The sequence below is a fragment of the Simochromis diagramma genome, unplaced genomic scaffold (assembly GCF_900408965.1).
Source record: "Simochromis diagramma unplaced genomic scaffold, fSimDia1.1 OVJJ01000487.1, whole genome shotgun sequence".
Classification (NCBI taxonomy): domain Eukaryota; kingdom Metazoa; phylum Chordata; class Actinopteri; order Cichliformes; family Cichlidae; genus Simochromis; species Simochromis diagramma.
Genome location: NW_024387305.1, coordinates 5126567 through 5146761, shown reverse-complemented (window position 1 = coordinate 5146761; position 20195 = coordinate 5126567). Strand labels below are relative to the sequence as shown.

The 20195-nt window shown below is 39.7% G+C and overlaps 1 protein-coding gene across 6 annotated transcripts in view; it reads right to left on the bottom strand.

Moving 5' to 3' along the window:
- LOC120716868 (protein Dok-7-like) overlaps positions 1-17769 on the bottom strand; it is a 32755-nt gene extending 14986 nt beyond the window's left edge. For 4 of the 6 annotated variants that reach the window (XM_040004544.1, XM_040004548.1, XM_040004549.1 and 1 more), the window contains exons 1-5: positions 17010-17120; positions 16116-16204; positions 15311-15461; positions 13437-13637; positions 7788-7907 (exon numbers count right to left, since the gene is read on the bottom strand). In XM_040004544.1, the coding sequence (XP_039860478.1) occupies positions 7788-7907; positions 13437-13637; positions 15311-15461; positions 16116-16204; positions 17010-17118 (670 nt within the window). In that variant the 5' untranslated portion in view covers positions 17119-17120. Of the gene's footprint in view, positions 1-7787; positions 7908-13436; positions 13638-15310; positions 15462-16115; positions 16205-17009; positions 17121-17166 lie in introns of those variants that run through there. The other 2 variants (XM_040004547.1, XM_040004546.1) reach the window with 2 other exon arrangements.
- Between the last annotated feature and the right edge of the window lie 2426 nt (positions 17770-20195).

The window sequence follows — 20195 nt, the reverse complement described above, 5'->3', positions numbered from 1 at the left end:
CATGGCTCCTGTTTGTGTGTGCGCACCAGTGTGTGTGCGCGCCAGTGTCCGCACATTGCAGTGGGTCAGTGGGTGCTTGTATAGGTGTCAACAACCTAACACCTGGAACTCTACTCCCTGGACTCCAGCAGCTAATGCTAATATGTAGATGCCAAGTTTCTTCACTACACTATGTGAGGTGTCAGCTAACATTTGCTAACGTAGCTACTTGACTAATTATAGCCAGTTCTCAGCACTGAATGTCACAGTGGGGTTACAGTGGGCCTCATAGCTGATGACGCAGGCTGGTTAATGCTGGAATAAACTTTGGTTTATTTTCAACCTGGAATTCATTTTTCCCCCATTTCTGTCAAACTGGTTGACCCAGATATTCAACACATTCACACAGCTATTTGCCCTGATTTTGTTTGATCTAGTCCTAGTTTGTCTGTACACATGTTTTACTCCAATACCAGGATTTGCACTTGCAATGTTTATCTTTAAATATAGATTTATAGTAAGCTAAAAATAAAATATGTAGCGCATAAAGTTATATAATGAACGTGGGCTTAAAGTGCAGAATATGCAGCTTTAGCTGAACAGTACGGCATTTATCATTTTCATGAGTATAAGGAGCTTGGAAAGGAAAAAGAAACTTAGAGAAGTCCAGTCTCTTTCTTTCCAAGCTCTTTGTACTGCCGTGACCTTGATGACTGAGAACCTGTAAACAGTCTTGGTGTCAAAATAAAGCTAACACTGGTGAGATGTCATCAGAGCTGTAAATATTACTGCAGATGTTACTATGTCAAAGTTACTGTGACTCAAACATAGAAAAAATGATTTTTTATTTCCCTCACCTAATTTTTAAAAGTATTTTATAGCATATAACACGTTTGAAAATATGCTTCGGTTCACATTTAACTCCAGAAAATCATAAATCAAAATATGGATATTACCTGTCCACAGATTCATGGTGACGTAACTGCTCTTTTAACTGTCTGGTGTCTTTGCTTTGTTTGGTGTTTGTAGACATGGTTTACATGGGTTTTTAGCTGAGATTCAGAGGTTTCTGTGGACACTACTCATGTCAGCACTTATATTTCTGACCTCGTGTTATAATCGATTAAACGTGGTCTCCTCCCTTTTGCCCCCATTTTTGATGTTGTGGGTGCAAATGATCAGGCGTGACATTCTCATAATAAATCAGATAAAATACTGCAAAGAATTAATCCTGCATTTGTGTGATTGAAATGTGTGTGCAGTGACACTGTTTTAAAGATTTGGCCTAAATAATTCTGGAGTGAATGAGCCTAAACATGATGACCGGACTAGTGACACCATATCACCTGTGACACTCACACACGCACGTATGACTTTGCCAGTTTCAGCTGAAACAATTTCAGTGTTTCAAACCATGTTCCAGAGTTTTTAGTTCACCGTTCATGAGGTTTCAAGAAGAAAATGAAAGACAGATCTGAATGTTTGAAAGTGTTTTGGAAAAACTCTGTAAAGAATAGATGAACAATACTCAAAGGATAAATTCAACTGTTTTATTTTGTTAGATAAGTTGAAAAAAAGTTAAACAAGCAAGTAAATAAAGAAACAAGGTAAAACGAAGTAAGAGCAAAAAGTTAACAAGTAAATAACGAAACAAGGTTAAATGAGGTAAGAGCAAAAAGTTAACAAGTAAATAAAGAAACAAGGTAGAGGAGAGAAAACCCCAACAATCCCCTCTGAGCAAGCACTAGGCGACAGTGGGGAGGAAAAACTGCCTTTAAACGGGCAGAAACCTCCGGCAGAACCAGGCTCAGGAGGGGGCAGTCAACTGCCGGGACTGGTTGGGGGGTGAACAGAGGTGGAGCAAGACGAGGCTACATCAGTTGAAGAAGCAGTATTGTCCCTCTACCGGAAAAAGCTGAAGAATCTTTTCTTCTTTTTCATGGACTTTTCCACGAGCGCCTTTTTGTCCAGGATGAGGGTTCTCAACTCATCGATGGTTTCTGTGTTTTGCCTCTCAAGTTTCTTGCATGTTTGTTCCACCTGTTCTAATGTTGCTTGTGTTTCTTCAAGCTTTTCTTTGAGGTCTTTGGATGTTGCCTCCTGTGTCAGCTTTGCCTTCTGCAGGTCTGCATTTCTCACTTGATCTTCTTTGTGCAGGCCTTCTAGCTGCTCATTTCTTTTCTGGATATCGCGGAGCGTACACTGCAGGTCCTCATGCGTTTTGTCTTGTTTTTGCTTTTGGGCCTGCATTTCTGTGTTTTCCCGCTTCAAGTTGTTGAATTCCAACAATATCCCCTTAATGAGCTCTGAGTTGTTTTTGGCCATGTGATCAATCTTTTTCTGCATGTGTGAGCATCGTTTTTCTAGTCTTTCCTTTTCTCCCTCCAGCTCACTTGTTTTGACCTTCAGTTCATCACAGAATCCTTGCAACTTTTGATTTTTACTCTCAAAGTCCTTGATAATGCACTTTTCTTCTGGCAGTCTTTCTTTCTGTTGCTCTTTCTCTTGAAGGAGGTCTTTATTTTGGACCAATGTTTGTTCCAACTCTGCCTTCACCATTCTGTACTTTTCCTGCATGCCTTGGAGCTCGCGCTGCAGGTCTTTTTGCTTTGTGTCCTGTTGTTCCTTCTGTTGGAGGACTTCTTTATTTTTTTCTTCAGCTTCATCAAGCTTTCTTTGGAGCAGGTGATTCATTTGGTCCATGTATTGCAGATCCCACTCCATTTTATCAATCGTCGCTTTCCTGCCTTGAAGCTGCTCGGACATTTCTTTAACTTCAGCGCTCTTTTTCTTGTTTTCTTTGATGAGGGATACAATCTGCTCTCTGGCTTGAGCAAACTTGATCCCCCAGCCCTCATTAATAATGTTGATGTCGGGCTGGCGCTGTAGTGTTTCATCCAGGTGTTTGTTTTGTGCTTCCATCTGTAAGCACTTCTTCTCCAGGTGACGTTTTTCTTCTTCAATTTGTCGAATTTTGTTCTGGAGATGGTTATTTTCATTCCTACTCTCCTGTAATGCCCTTTGGATGGATAAGAGGCCATTTGGAGAAATTGGCCGGCCACGCGTGGAAGGAGAGGCGGCAAAATCTTTTTGTCTTGGTTGCCGTAATCTTGGATACATGTTGGCGTTTGTATCCGATGACTCTGAGAGGTTTCCAAATTTTTCTGTAGTGAACGTTTGAAGGCTGCAAACACAAAGGCTGCGAAGAAACGAACTGAAAATTGCTGTTCCTCACCCCTATTTATAGAAAAACTTCAAAGGATCCTTGTGACATCCTTGTGACATCCTTGTGACATCCTTGTGACATCATCACTCCTAAGCCAATCAGATTGTCACATGACATTTTGGAATGTGGAATGGGGATATGTTTTTTTTTAAACAGTTTTCAAATGTAACTTAATATTTAAGTGTTTCTTACTTGACCCGCTTAGTCGATTAAAAAGTTAATTGCCACGAACACCCCTAATGTTATATAACAGACCACAGAAAAAAGACAGGTTTTTTTCTACGTGACAGAGCTATAATAAATGTTTTGTTTTTTTTTAATTATCCTACTTTTTCTAAAAGGGAACATTATTTAAAGAATATGTATTTAATTAAAAACTCTGTATTCATCTAAAGGGTATACCAAGAAGGGTGAGCTTCCTGCTTGAAAAGGAAATGACCAAAATAAATGTATTTCTCTGCAATTACAAACTCTGTGTAAACAGTCTTGGTGTCAAAATAAAGCTAACACTGGTGAGATGTCATCAGAGCTGTAAATATTACTGCAGATGTTACTATGTCAAAGTTACTGTGACTCAAACATAGAAAAAATGATTTTTTATTTCCCTCACCTAATTTTTAAAAGTATTTTATAGCATATAACACGTTTGAAAATATGCTTCGGTTCACATTTAACTCCAGAAAATCATAAATCAAAATATGGATATTACCTGTCCACAGATTCATGGTGACGTAACTGCTCTTTTAACTGTCTGGTGTCTTTGCTTTGTTTGGTGTTTGTAGACATGGTTTACATGAGTTTTTAGCTGAGATTCAGAGGTTTCTGTGGACACTACTCATGTCAGCACTTATATTTCTGACCTCGTGTTATAATCGATTAAACGTGGTCTCCTCCCTTTTGCCCCCATTTTTGATGTTGTGGGTGCAAATGATCAGGCGTGACATTCTCATAATAAATCAGATAAAATACCGCAAATAATTAATCCTGCATTTGTGTGATTGAAATGTGTGTGCAGTGACACTGTTTTAAAGACTTGGCCTAAATAATTCTGGAGTGAATGAGCCTAAACATGATGACCGGACTAGTGACACCATATCACCTGTGACACTCACACACGCACGTATGACTTTGCCAGTTTCAGCTGAAACAATTTCAGTGTTTCAAACCATGTTCCAGAGTTTTTAGTTCACCGTTCATGAGGTTTCAAGAAGAAAATGAAAGACAGATCTGAATGTTTGAAAGTGTTTTGGAAAAACTCTGTAAAGAATAGATGAACAATACTCAAAGGATAAATTCAACTGTTTTATTTTGTTAGATAAGTTGAAAAAAAGTTAAACAAGCAAGTAAATAACGAAACAAGGTAAAACGAAGTAAGTTCAAAAAGTTAACAAGTAAATAACGAAACAAGGTTAAATGAAGTAAGAGCAAAAAGTTAACAAGTAAATAACGAAACAAGGTAGAGGAGAGAAAACCCCAACAATCCCCTCTGAGCAAGCACTAGGCGACAGTGGGGAGGAAAAACTGCCTTAAAACGGGCAGAAACCTCCGGCAGAACCAGGCTCAGGAGGGGGCAGTCAACTGCCGGGACTGGTTGGGGGGTGAACAGAGGTGGAGCAAGACGAGGCTACATCAGTTGAAGAAGCAGTATTGTCCCTCTACCGGAAAAAGCTGAAGAATCTTTTCTTCTTTTTCATGGACTTTTCCACGAGCGCCTTTTTGTCCAGGATGAGGGTTCTCAACTCATCGATGGTTTCTGTGTTTTGCCTCTCAAGTTTCTTGCATGTTTGTTCCACCTGTTCTAATGTTGCTTGTGTTTCTTCAAGCTTTTCTTTGAGGTCTTTGGATGTTGCCTCCTGTGTCAGCTTTGCCTTCTGCAGGTCTGCATTTCTCACTTGATCTTCTTTGTGCAGGCCTTCTAGCTGCTCATTTCTTTTCTGGATATCGCGGAGCGTACACTGCAGGTCCTCATGCGTTTTGTCTTGTTTTTGCTTTTGGGCCTGCATTTCTGTGTTTTCCCGCTTCAAGTTGTTGAATTCCAACAATATCCCCTTAATGAGCTCTGAGTTGTTTTTGGCCATGTGATCAATCTTTTTCTGCATGTGTGAGCATCGTTTTTCTAGTCTTTCCTTTTCTCCCTCCAGCTCACTTGTTTTGACCTTCAGTTCATCACAGAATCCTTGCAACTTTTGATTTTTACTCTCAAAGTCCTTGATAATGCACTTTTCTTCTGGCAGTCTTTCTTTCTGTTGCTCTTTCTCTTGAAGGAGGTCTTTATTTTGGACCAATGTTTGTTCCAACTCTGCCTTCACCATTCTGTACTTTTCCTGCATGCCTTGGAGCTCGCGCTGCAGGTCTTTTTGCTTTGTGTCCTGTTCTTCCTTCTGTTGGAGGACTTCTTTATTTTTTTCTTCAGCTTCATCAAGCTTTCTTTGGAGCAGGTGATTCATTTGGTCCATGTATTGCAGATCCCACTCCATTTTATCAATCGTCACTTTCCTGCCTTGAAGCTGCTCGGACATTTCTTTAACTTCAGCGCTCTTTTTCTTGTTTTCTTTGATGAGGGATACAATCTGCTCTCTGGCTTGAGCAAACTTGATCCCCCAGCCCTCATTAATAATGTTGATGTCGGGCTGGCGCTGTAGTGTTTCATCCAGGTGTTTGTTTTGTGCTTCCATCTGTAAGCACTTCTTCTCCAGGTGACGTTTTTCTTCTTCAATTTGTCGAATTTTGTTCTGGAGATGGTTGTTTTCATTCCTACTCTCCTGTAATGCCCTTTGGATGGATAAGAGGCCATTTGGAGAAATTGGCCGGCCACGCGTGGAAGGAGAGGCGGCGAAATCTTTTTTTCTTGGTTGCCGTAATCTTGGATACATGTTGGCGTTTGTATCCGATGACTCTGAGAGGTTTCCAAATTTTTCTGTAGTGAACGTTTGAAGGCTGCAAACACAAAGGCTGCGAAGAAACGAACTGAAAATTGCTGTTCCTCACCCCTATTTATAGAAAAACTTCAAAGGATCCTTGTGACATCCTTGTGACATCCTTGTGACATCCTTGTGACATCATCACTCCTAAGCCAATCAGATTGTCACATGACATTTTGGAATGTGGAATGGGGATATGTTTTTTTTTAAACAGTTTTCAAATGTAACTTAATATTTAAGTGTTTCTTACTTGACCCGCTTAGTCGATTAAAAAGTTAATTGCCACGAACACCCCTAATGTTATATAACAGACCACAGAAAAAAGACAGGTTTTTTTCTACGTGACAGAGCTATAATAAATGTTTTTTTTTTTTTTATTATCCTACTTTTTCTAAAAGGGAACATTATTTAAAGAATATGTATTTAATTAAAAACTCTGTATTCATCTAAAGGGTATACCAAGAAGGGTGAGCTTCCTGCTTGAAAAGGAAATGACCAAAATAAATGTATTTCTCTGCAATTACAAACTCTGTGTTATAGACCTACCTAAACACTATATTTAAAGGTATCCTCTGGAGCTACTGAACAGTACTGGGGCTATGGAGCAATGTTTTTATCACTGGCTCTTCTGTTTTGTTTGTTTGTTTTATGCATGAGTTCAAGAATATTTATTATTCCTGGCTATGATTTCACATAATTCATCTAATCTAGAGAGGGAATACACAAAGAAATGAAACAACAACAGGCAGAGAATATGAGGAAAAGCATAGATTCAGTATGCAAATGTTAACGCAGATAAAAACCTGTCCTAGTAAGCTGGCAAAGCCCTTGCTGTTAAAGAAGAACAAGTCTTAGGACTGATATTTGTCCTCAGTGGTATAAAACTTCAGTACAGCGCTGTGCTTACTGACATGTGAGATATAAATAATTCTTCAGAGACTTCCAGTATGATGGATGACTGGGGGGAAAATGGGTCCGGGTGAAAAAAGACAGATACTATTTTAAGTTTGAATGCAGAAAAAGTGTAGTAATGCTAGCTAATGTGCAATGCTGTGTCAATGTTCATTTCACTACAAACTGTAAAAATTACACGTTGATGCTCAGGTAATGTTTATTCAAACTCTCTATTCAGTTCCTGGAGCAAAAATTACTGTGGAATTAGAAATATATTACAGTAAAGCACAAGTCACACACAAAGGAATGACACCCTTAATCTACAGCATGAGTCTTGGGGGCATAAAGCATGTGGTGTTTCTGTTACTGTGGCGCCTGACACAAATGTTAAACATGTGCAGGAAACAGGCGGTAAATCTTTTCATGGAAGTCACAAACCGAGTCAAGTGTCCTTGACTTGTTTGGAAGTTGTGAAGTTGTTCTTCTAAACATGGAAATAATAGCTTCCTAGCTATCCCAGCTTATACTGGCATCGCTTTCGGGCTCATATATAAAATTACACAAACAGACTGATTATTTCTGATCCTCTGAAAATGTGGGACTATTAAGGACTAAAGTAAAACACATCACCACCACAACAGCTGTCCACAGTCTTATCACCACGGCCTGGCCATCTTTTACCAACATTTTTTAACTTGCACACTTTTGTAAACGTATTCCTGACAAATTTCACTTGTGTTCTGTTTGCAGTTTCTAAGTGTTTTTACCTGGCAGGTCAGGTTGCAGGCCATGTGGTGCCCTGCTGGGGTTGATGCCCCTGACGATGCAGTCGAATAGGAAACTGATCTGCTCTCCTTCTGAACAGGACAAGAAGAAAACACCAGCCCCTGGACAAGCGAAGAGGAGATAATGTGTATACCATAAAAAGCAGTTTAATAAATAATATAACAGACAGCAGGAGTGAGTAAACTGCTGTAGTAAATTGCTGAAATATTGAGTGAAACATTTTTAAACAAGGCCAAATAATATTCACTGTGGTTCAGAAGCCTGCTGTGAAGGCAAAGCTATTTTTTAAAGGTTACATAAAATGTCTATCAATTCAAGCTCCCACTCTCCTATAAAACCCACACAGAGGTGGATGTCAGTGAAAACAAAAGGAAGGGAAATAATAAGTAAAAAAAAATAATAATAATGAAACATCAAAACTTCACGCTACAAACATTTAGGGGGGAAAAACAGCCATAAATCAAGGCATTACTCAGGGTTTTGGCTAAGAAAGAAAACAAACGTATGAAACTGAGTTGCTGTTAATATAAAAGCAGCTCAGAATCCCAAACAGAAAATTGATCACACAATCTATTGGCATGATAACATCATTCAGTTCTAAATAATGCCACTCAGTCTTTTAAATGTATTTTCAATAGTAGTAATTTTCTTAAAGGAAAAACTCAAATGTCACAAAGAAATTGTGCCCATGAAGCCCTCCTTTAATAAATAAGGAGCGCTGGTACAATATGCTTTCAGATGACCGTGTGGCTCCTCAGACTGAATAATTGAAAAGAGTTTCTCGTTTATATCACCACTGAACATTAAATGTAATGGAAATGCATTAGCTGAATTATGTGTTGCATTTTCCCTGAGTCAGTGGAACAGCGTGATAGCGACACACTGCTTCAGTCAGTTTTCCACCACAAGACCTATGAAAGCAAGCACTTTGCTAAAAAAGTGTGTATGTGTGTGAGAGAGAGTGAGAGCTATTAGACCTATGAATCATACAAAAAAATATACGGAGGTGGAAATTAGCATAATATTAGCCCCCCTTTAAACAAAGAAGACACATTGTAGCAGTCAGAGTAACTGGTATATGTTAGGTTGAAATAAATTCTTTTTTTCTGCAATTATCTCTGGGGCTGCTGTAGCGATGAGACCTTTTTGTACACACTTGTATTTCTCACAAATTTACAAAACTCTGCTGTATGACAATTCATCTTCAAAGAAACAGGTTTTTATTTTCTTGTTGCGGTGGCGTTTTTCACTGAAAACAACAAAAAAAAAACATTCCTGTGTGCAGGGGATTTGTGTTCATCTAAACTAACTAAAAACTATTTTAAAAAGACTTGTCCAGTCAGTCAGTCTGTTTGTAATATCTGCTGGATTTTCATTGTTTGGTTTTGATCCAACACCCAGTCTACTGAAGGATGCCGATGGCTTTGACTGTTTCACTTCAAGAGAAAAAAATCATTTCTAATGACAGATGGAGACAGCAAGAGACATTTTAACCTCTGTGGATCACTTGACACTTTATCAAAAGACAAGAGAGTTGCTAAAGTTAGATTTACTTTTAAAATGCCCTTTGATCAAGAGAACAGGGAATAAACTAAAGGATGATACTGTGGAAAAAAGTGTGCAATGTACGACACTAAAGAAAAATGCTGTAACACGTGCATTAACATACTACAAGATCGGGGTGGGTGTGCTATTACCCTCTGAGAGGCACTGAACAATTGCTGACATAGCATGTGAGCTTAAAATTGCTTTTATCTGGATCACAGGACTTGACGGCGATCCAAACTCTGCAGAGCGTCATTTACGTCTCTGCATGTGTGCATAAAGACGCATGTGTGGATGTGCGTGAGTTTCTGTGTAACCAGGTCGCCGTGAACATGTGCGGCCCTGATAAGCCAGGAAATATCCATCCAGCTAAGATGCAGGCTCTCTTCCAAACATCATCGGTTACAGAACACAGTGGCCTCATTATCACATCTAATAGAAGGGGCTCTGATATCACTTTACACTGCTACAAAGTGCATGCATGTGACTCTACAACCCAAGGCACACACCCAACGGGCAACCGTGAAGACCTGATTACTGATTACTGCTATCCCAAAGGACCGCCTGGTCTTTTGGCTATCGGGGGAGTGTGCATGATTAGTGCCCATGACACTAAAAAGGCTTGTCATCATTACTACAGTGCATGTCTTTAATTCTGAAGCCGACTTTGAAAATGCAGATGCAGCAGAAAGTACTGCAGGACTTGACAAGAGCAAGAGCAGTTCTACCAGCTTTCTGCAGCAAAAAAGGGCCACAGAACTGTTAGTCTCATTTAGCATAATTATTCCAATGCATTTGCACATCTTTGCACTGATGATGTTATAATAATCTTCTGGGAACCTTTAAAATTTACAAAGAGGACCACACAAAATTGCTGGTCTGTGAAAGAGCGCTGTGATTTCTCCAATGATGAATAGAGATCATAAGATTGTCCATGATTAAAAGCGGAGTGATAAACAGTATAATTTCCTCTGCTTACTGAACAGATTTAATGAGACTGATAACTCGAGTAGAGCTAAATACACTCATATTTTATTACCAAGTATCCCCAAGCAGAGAGTGGTAAAGGAATCGCACAATATTTGCAGCAGAAAACACACAACTTGAGCAAAATTCAGGGAACAGTTTGAAAACACTTTAGATCTCAACTGGGAAAAAAATCATGCTGGATATTTATACTGATATGGACTGGATAATGTGTTAGGAACGAAAAAATACCACGTCATTTGATGGATATTAAATTTGTCGGCCTGCAGAGTGCTGAATTCAAAGTGAAAAAAGATTCAGCAGGCTAGGCCATTTTGCCTGGTTTGTATGCCCCCCACATGCTTGTATGCATGCCTGGCAACAATGAAAACACAATTTCCCAGAGGTGTTCAAATGGATTTAGTTCAGGCAGGTGTGGGCCAGGGACTAATAGTATTCATTTCTTCAACATCCAGGAAAAGTTGCACTCTTGACACAAGAGGCCGGGCCCTGTTGTGGATCATGATGCAGCACTGTATGCTCTGTCAGTAAGTCCAAGGACCTCATCCTGATACCTGGCAGTCAGTGTGCCATTCTCTAGCCTGTAGAGGTCTGTGACCAACAAAATGTTATAAGCAGCATAACATTCTCCATGGCTTCTCCAGACCTTTTCAAGCCTGTCATGTGTTCACAGGGAGAACCTAATATGTGAAAAGCACAGGGTCCCAGTGGTAGACCTGCCAGTTCCAGTAGTGCTAGCCAGTAGGTGCAGGGCCCATAGAGGATGTCGGGCCCTCAGGCGACAGGCGAAGTTTGGTCCTGGATGGTTTTGTCAGAGACATTCACACCAGAGGGCCACTGAAGGTCTTTTTTTAGTATTCTGACAGATCTCCAGCCTCTCTCCTAAAATCTCCTCCATGCTCTTGAGACTGTGTTGTGAGACAAACCTTCTGGCAGTAGCACATATTGATGTGCCATCCTGGAGGAGCTGGATTGCCTGCGCAACATCTGTAGGTGTCGCCTCGTGCTACCAGCAGTGACACTGACACTAGCCAAAAAATGTCAGTGGCCTTCACCTGGATTCTGGATTCAGACCCACGACCTTCTTGGTATGATATGAGAACGCTAACCACTGTACCACTCTTCCTTCGTTGACGTTAAAGTGTGGCTCTTCTGGCTTATTTAGAAAGCATTGTTTCCAGTTTCATGAGAGCATTTACAAGAGGATCTACAGAGAACAAGGCATGGCCCAAAAATATGATGTTCATTCTGCAAAAAAATGTCAGTTTTCATTATAGCCTCTATAGATTAGCTCTGGCGAGGTGTCTGGTAGAGTTAGATGCGAAATGTTGAAAGCCTGCACTCCACAAAACTACTGCTCGGTGTGGACGTGTCACATGTACTCACCAACTACAAATAAACATGTGAAAATGTAAACTAACACTCCGCTTTACCTTGCACTCATGCAAGGAATGTCAGTTGCCTACTCGACTCTCACATCTTTCTGCTTCTCGTGCTATGCCAAGAGAGTCTCTTCCTACTGCCCCTGTGACTGCTGGGTAATATGCAGATCAGATGAAGGGGAAAACTATGATTGGACATGCAGCCACCAGGGAGTGTCCACTACAGGGGAGTGACTGGTATTTATAGATGTTGCTCATCAGAACACTGAAACCAGACCTTGTGGTTATTCTTGTACACACACACACACACACACACTCAAAAACACAGACAATCGCAAAGCAGCATACAAGGACAAAGAGTTCTAACTAAATGAAAAATTAAATCTTGTATTTCCAGATACCTGGGTGACAGCAACTTGAAAACTTCAAACAGGTTCCATTATCACCTTTGTCCATGTATCTGCCCCCTCCCTCTCCAATTCACACACACACACACCCCACCTAAAAACATAAAGCTGCCAGTCATTCTTTACATTCATGCCCACATGAGCTGGACATTCAGAGGATATCTAAACCCTGGCAACAACACAAACACACACATACATGCCATTATTTGGTGGGCAGGTGGGCAGTGTGGAGGGTTCATACATAGAAAGTGGATATAGTTACGCTATAAACACTTATAATAAATCACGTTTTTGCAAAGGCGTGTTAGCGTTAGTGTGACAGCTCTATTAACCCGTGAGCACTGAAGCAAACTTTAAAGGAGGTTATATTAACCTAAGTAAAGACCTTTTTAAAAGTGGAACTGCTGCTGTGATTGTGCACTCTATCAACTGTTTCTGGACCAAAGAATTAACTAAAGAATGGTTGGTTAGATTTTAAAGTTGAGCTTCAAGTATTGTAAAGATGAACATCTGTCTTTGGTGGCTGAATGCATTCTCACGGGCGGTGACTTTCTTCTGTTGCTTCCTTCAGTGTGCGATTTCCACTTGAGTGAGTGAGACCTTGAATTTCCGTGAATATACTCGGGTTGTCTCTAGAGGACGAGCACAATCTGTGATTAACCAGGCACAGTTTTCTCTGTGGTCATTCGAGCTCACACCTTGTATGATTTTATATTTAAAAAATTTTAAAAAACGTATTAAATGGACTGTCAGTTCATTTAGTAGTTCTTTTGGAGCTTTAAATTCATGTAATAGAATATGATTGAAAGCAATGAGCGCAACAGCAACTGAATGAACAGTGAAACTGTTTTCTCAACTACAGTTTCCAAAATGAACTTTTCAGCTTAGGCTAATACGTCAAGAATGGAGAAAAAGAAGAAAAACATCTGTAATTTCATGACAAAAGGGGAAGTTTCATCTGCTGAGGAAGGTCATGTAACATGATCAAAAGCTGCAGAACACTTTATAAATGTGGGCCTGTTTTGTCAACGTACAAGCCCTTTCATGTCTATGTGTCGACAATGTCAGATTTCACCTGACTGAACATATAAAGGTCTTTGATTCTGAGGGACTGACATCGCATTGAAGTTTTGTAATCTCTGATCTGACATCATCCACTAAAACATAACAAATAATAACATCAAAGGACGTGATGTAGTAGGGCACTGCGAGTGATGATTTTTCACTTGGTAATGTCAGAGTGTTTCATTTCTGGGTGCAGGCTGTAGGGCTAAATAAATTAAAGCTTCTCAGTCAACCAGATACTTACAATATCCACACCGAGTCCCTCCCTCGAACACGAAGCCATTTGGCACAGCACCGTAGCGACGTAACGCCGACAACTTCCAGTGGCCAACGACGACGGGAGGGAGGCCTCTGGTGAGGACCAGCAAGTTGTTGCACAGGTGGAGTGATGCAGGACCGCTTTCCAGTTTGGTACCTGGTTCAACGTTGACGCTAAACCTGTGGACTGGCAGGGAGAAGAAAGACAGACATTTGAAAAGAGCGTTTCATGGCCATGCAATCATGATGGCTTCGAATCACTTAGGCTGCAGACAACTAAAGTGCCACTGATCGTGGAGCACATCCATCACGTAACAAATGAGGTGGAGCATAAAAACACACACGTGCATAAACACATATGCACCACGTAACTGATGACTGTGGCAATAATGATTGAGCAGTTTTTTAAGCCTGGCAGGCTGCAATTTGTCATTGCCCAGTTTGTGCAGATGGCCCCAGTGCGGTGCCAAGGACTGCCTCTCCCTCTCAAAGCCATGTACTGCACAGTGCCACATACAGAGTACAAGCATGGGAGTGAAAGAGCCAAGTAAATGATAGGAATTATCCTTCACCGTGTAGGTGACTAAGCACGAAATAAATCATCTAAAAATCTATAAAAAAACACTTTCAAAGAAACATTATGTAAAGACGTAATAGATCAAGCTCACTTTGTCGCCCTGAGCGAAGAGCTAGAGCAACAAGCAGGCTTTGAAGCTTTGAGAGGAGCTAAATACTCCAATGATGAAATAATGTGAAACAGAAGGGAGCTTTACAGGTAAAAGCAAAATAATAAAAATAATAATTTTAAAAAACTGGCAGCTTAAACAGCAGTGTAAATTGAGGTGAGATAGTTTCCAGAAAACAAAAGTGCTCAGTTTTATTGAGTGATGTTAACCCAAAATATTTCTAATATTTAATCTTAATACTTAGACTGGCAAAAAAAATGCTCTGTGACATTACAACCTAAAAGGCTAATCAAGAACCCGGCCATTTGTGGATTTCAAAGGTAGATAACACTGTGTGACTTCTACGTAGTGGTGGAGGATCAGAATGCTTGTGGATAATAACATTAAGGAACAAGATGGACATTTATAAATATCCTGAAGGTGATATTTTAGGAGGAGGAGGATGAATTGCGTGTTCAGAGAAATGTTTAGAAATATAAGCAGTGATAGGACCAGCTGGTGCTGCTCAAAAGAAATATCAGTTCATCTCACAGCATGGCTGTTCAAAATTAGACCCGAGCTTCAATAAGTTATTAATATTGGTGATGGTTAATAAGACTAGTTTAGGAGAAACATCGGACAGGATCAGAGTGTTTCTGAAAGTTCTCAGCGGGACGATTTAGGCCAACTACTAGGATATAACTGAGAGTTTTAAATAATAGATTAAACACTCGTATTTATGGCTGTTTGAAATGTTTGGCTGGATTAGTTTTTGTTTTCCTTTTAAACTGTACCGGTGATATATTTCTATCATTGCTTTACTTTTCAATATCCCTTATAATGAGGAAATTGGGATGTATTTACACAAGTTTACACACAGAGGATCACTTTCAAGGTTTACTGTTTGCAGTGTGAGAAATTCAATTCAATTCAGTAGATAAGTAAGAATACAATGCTCTAAATTTTTAAAAAGGAGTATTTGAACAGTGAATAATGACAATAAGTCAATTAAGACTGTAGAATCTGCTGAAATTTCTGCCTCTCCACACATTTTTTATTAAAAGTAAGCTTCTGGTCAGATCAACAGAGATCAAGGAAAATACTCTTATGAGCAGTCATGAGACAATAACTACAACTACTAGAGCTACTATTCTACTTAGAGAATGCTACACCTACACGAGGCCAAACCACTGACCTTCTCCCAAGCTGTAGCGGATGCGGGCATCCCAGGCCAGCAGGGTGTCCCGGTTGTTGAACCCAAGGACCAGCATGTGTGCCAAGCAAAGGATGGAGAGGGTGTAGGACACGCCATCGTATCCGAGCCCTGGCTCCAAGCCACAGATCCCCTGAAGAAGCAGAGTAAACCAAAGGTAGAGTTTGCGTTTTACTATTGATATGCTCCTTAGAAATTGAATGGAGATGGAACAGATCTAGTCTGGAGTAACTCAGGTCAGATAGATGAAATTCTGACATCAGGTGTAATACTTTTCTAGCTTTTTGGTGACATGACACCAAAGCTCAAAAAGATTTGTAATATCAAAGAGTGAGATCTCCATTCAGAGAAAACAGCTTGTTTATTTTACAAGAGCGTGTGTAAACCTCCGGTTCATTTGGTGTCAGTTTACTGATGAGATCACATTGTTTCTACAAAAGAGTTCATTCAGATACTGATGATGTGCACTTTGAAGTTGCTTTTATTTTTTAATATATAGAGGATAAATAAGTATGAGTCATCCCTATTGGGTATTTTCAGAAAGTGCCCCTATTCATCTTTAGTTCCCTTTTGACTATTTGAGCAGCTTACTCCAAAACCCACTTTACCCTTATCTATCCATGTGGCATTTACATTATAGTACCTAGAAGAGACAGCAGTCTCCTAAAAGCTGTAGCTTAGAAAGGCTTATTTATGTGAAGGAGAACTACTAAAGAGCTGCTACCAGTACAGAGCACCTGCACTTGAGATCAGAGACAGCCAGGCTTTGTTCTGCTGCTTAACTTACCTCCAGTGTTACATTCAGCCTCTCCTTGTGGCCGCTGCCCTTCTCCTTCCCTTTCTTTTTCTCCTTATACACCAGCAAGGACAGGCAGTCTGACCACGTGCGGAGAAAAACATTACAGACCGACAGAGTCAAAAGTACATTTCGTGTTTAATAGCAGAATAATACAAGTGTCACTTGTTGTAATCCCTGCTGCATGCCTGCTGTCTACTATGGCACAGCTGTCATAACAAACCCTAAAACAATGAATTGATCCAGCTTATAATGAAAGCGAGCCACAAGCTCACACAGGTTTTGACACACACAAGCACAGTCACAGGGTACAGAGCAGAGTTGCCCATTATTCCCACCACTCTTGCCATTTGCCATTTTTTTCTTCCAGGGACAGAGCAGCAGCGCACTGGGCCATATGTTTTTGTATGCTCAGAGGATCTATGTCTGTCTCCACAGCATCTCAAATTAATCTCTGTTTAGATTTCAAGACATGCGCCCCCAGTCATGGCAAGCTACAGAGAAGACATGGCACTGTGACAGTTTATGATTTTGACTGGGAGGTTTTCAAATTATTAACCCTAATTCGAACTGGCACCAAAAGTCCCCCTCCAGGATTTAATATCCAGACTCAAATTTTTTCTGATCAATTACAGAAAATACCTTCACTCGATCGATTGACCTGATGCATTGCACAATATCCGCACGTGTTTACGCGGATACGTTGCGTTACGCGCTCAGTGGCGCACAGCCAAGAGACCAACTGACAAGTTGGTATCAGTTTAAGTGGAGGAAAATCAAAGAGATTAGTGCATCGTTACACGAATCAATCAACAGATCGTAGTGTCACCGTGGAAATGTTAAAATCTGGGTGGGAATTAAGTGAAGCCAAAAAAAGACACGAACCTGCGACCGGAGAGGGCTTCCGAAGAACGACCCACCGAGTCTTCCACTGTGAAGAAGTTTGGAAAGAAGTAAATCGCAAAGGAGATTCCTGTATTTGGCCTAGAGGCATGGGGGCACATTTAAAGTGAAAAATGAGACGCAAATATGTGGAATTAACCTTTTTTCCATCTCTAAACTTGACTTGTCCCTCCGCGACAACTGTGTCCGTCATCTTCTGTCATGGTTTCGAGCAGCTGCGTGTGCGTGTGTGTGTGCGTGCGTACAGGGGCTCACTTTTCAAAATAGCCTTTGGAGTCCGGGCCCCCGCCGGCAGACTGCACCCTGCCTCCTGCGCCATCAGACCACCAAGGCAGTGAGAGACACGGCCTCCTCCGTCGTCGCCCTCTGCCAAGTTAGTCCAGTTGTTCCTCTGCATCAAGTATTGTTTACAGTGGAGTTCATTCGATTAAAAGCACAGTCTGCGCACCTTTCACTTAACTCTCCCTCAGTCCGATATCAGACAGGGATTAGTGTTGCCTCGAAGCTAATCTGTAGAGCCTAAACCCTAACTGAGGAAATCCAAAATTAATCCATAAGGCTTTCTGGAGAATAATGCCAATTAAAAGACATTAAATGCTCAAATAGTTTCAAATCTGAAAACAAAATACTCTAAATTAATTATTATAGCGCCATTATTCCTGGAATAAAGGTGTTTGTGGGGGGTGGGGGTGTCTATGGGGCGCCGTTTGTTAAGTGAAACATGCTGAAATTAACAGCAACATTTTTCCATATTTAGCTCAAAACCTTACAAAAACATGTTTTTTCAAGTCATTTTTTAACGACATTTAGTAAAATATTTGTAACTTTTCATATTTAAAACACAATTTTAAATGTTAAGAACATGTTTTTGTAAGGTTTTGAGCTAAATGTGGAAAATTGTTGCCGTTAATTTCAGCATGTTTCACTTTACAAACGGCGACGCGCAGGGGTCTGCAGGTTTTACGGGGTTCACTCTTTTCTTAGAGCAGCATGCTCTGTCTGGTATTCAGTCTTCTTCCACTGCTATTGACCTCTGAGGATCAATGATGCTATTTGCCCGGCTAACAACAGGTGAACCACACTGCTGGTGCCAGAACAACAACTTACATTTATTTATCCTTAGGCATCCTAATTGCCTCCTCCGAGGAGGTCGTGTTTTTTTTTTTTGTTGTTCTTGTTGTTAAGTTTAGTTTTTTGGTAGTTTGCCTGCATCCGTGCCTGTCATCATCTGTCTGTAAACACTATAGCTCGAAAAGTTTTGAATGAACTCTGAAGTGGGGTCATGTTAATACTTCGTTACAGTTTGGCTTACATCCACCAAGGTCTTCAAGGTCAACTTACTGATTGGTCGAAAAATTGGCAAAAAGCTTTATAACTCAGAAGCTAAGATTCTTACAGGTGTGTATTGTCATCATATTGTGGCTTACCAAAAGTACCTTTTTACAGTATGTCAAATTTGACCTCTAACCTCTCCTTTGGTATCAAAAGACTGATTTAAAGGTCAAAGAATTAATTTTTTTTTTTTAAACAAACTATAAACTGTGTTTATTACTGCCACTGATTGTATTGAAAACTGAGTAAAAGGAATAATATAGTCTCATGTTACTGATGTTACTAAATCTCATGTTACTTTGGACCTCAAAGAAGAGGTCAAACTTTCATAAAATGTTTTTTATCTTTATCACTATTCTCAGTGTTGTACTGCCTTTGTTTGTATCAGCAGCATTTAGGAAATTATACTGGGTATATTTTAGTATGCATCTAAATTTAGCACATTTAACACCTGACCCCATTTACATATTACACATGTGCATTTCTCTCATGTTCACCCCAAAATGCATTATTTTTACTGTACTGTACATTTCTTAAAGAGTGTTTAAAAAGAACAAAAAACTAAAGTAATATATATAAAACACAACGCTATTCCCTTTATAACTGCCTTGGTGGAGACTTGTTCTCTCTGAGTGCTTTTTGTGATGAACACGATCACTCACCATGGTTAGTTTGTCATCTGTAAAGCTTTTTTTCTCTGGAGCTCTAGAGGAGCTTGGTGAAGTCTGAGTAAATAATTGGATGATGTTATCTAAAGCTGCATTGTAGGAAATGTAGTCTGAAATGTTTGTAGACTGTGACTCACTGGGGACTAAAAGTCAGAATACATTTCAACATGTGCCGCCCTTCAGCCCTATCATGAGTTTTCTTTAGATAGCATCAAAGAAATCAGGAAGTCATCACATTAGCCAAACTTTCACTTTAGAAGGTCGACTTTTAAACTTTTAAACAGCATATTTCTGACGCTTGAATAATTATTGTTGTTGGAACTGATTCATTGCTCAGCTTTATCATTTATGTTTTATTTTTGTACATACAGTGTGAAACGATTGTGAAATTATCACACTAATGTTTAAAAGAAGATTTTTTGTCTATTGTTGATTTTTTTGTTTATTATCTTGTTATTCATCTGTCCTGTTGGAAAGATCCCAAAATCCTGATTATAAAAAAAAGAAAGCCGCTTTTCAGCTCTTTATCAAACCAAAGTTTAGCTAGCAAAATATTATGTGGCAACACAGTAAATTGATGTAGCCACTATGGAGGCTCACAATGGTTTGTTAACTTCCATTTGTATTTGGACCTGTGCCATCAGTTTTTATTTATTTTTATTTTTTTAGGAGATGCAGTGAGCAAGTGGTTCTGACTAAGAGGCAAGGACACTGCAGTTCATATCATGAGGTAGCCTGGAGGACATTCTGCCTTAATTCTCTATTTATCTCTATTTGGAACCCCAATTTCAAGTTATTGTGTAACTAACTGTGTAAAATGTAAATAAAAACAGAATACAATGATCTGCAAATCTCCTAAATCATTTTTTTTTTCCACAGCAGAGCATCAAATCATTAAACTGAGAAAAAGTACAATTGTAAGAAACTCAGGTCTGTAAAGTATCAGTGCTCTTTTCATCAAATTCAAAATGAGCTAATATTTTCTGACTATAAATATAAATAAATATTGATATATTTTTATCTTCTACTGTGAATAAAATATGGGTTTATGAAATTTGCAAATCAAATCAAAAAAGTGTTTGAGGCCATAAATTCAGTGAGCTATAGGATCATTTCCTGTTACATACATTATATACAACTGGGCTTCTTTTGCATCCCCCTGCTGGCC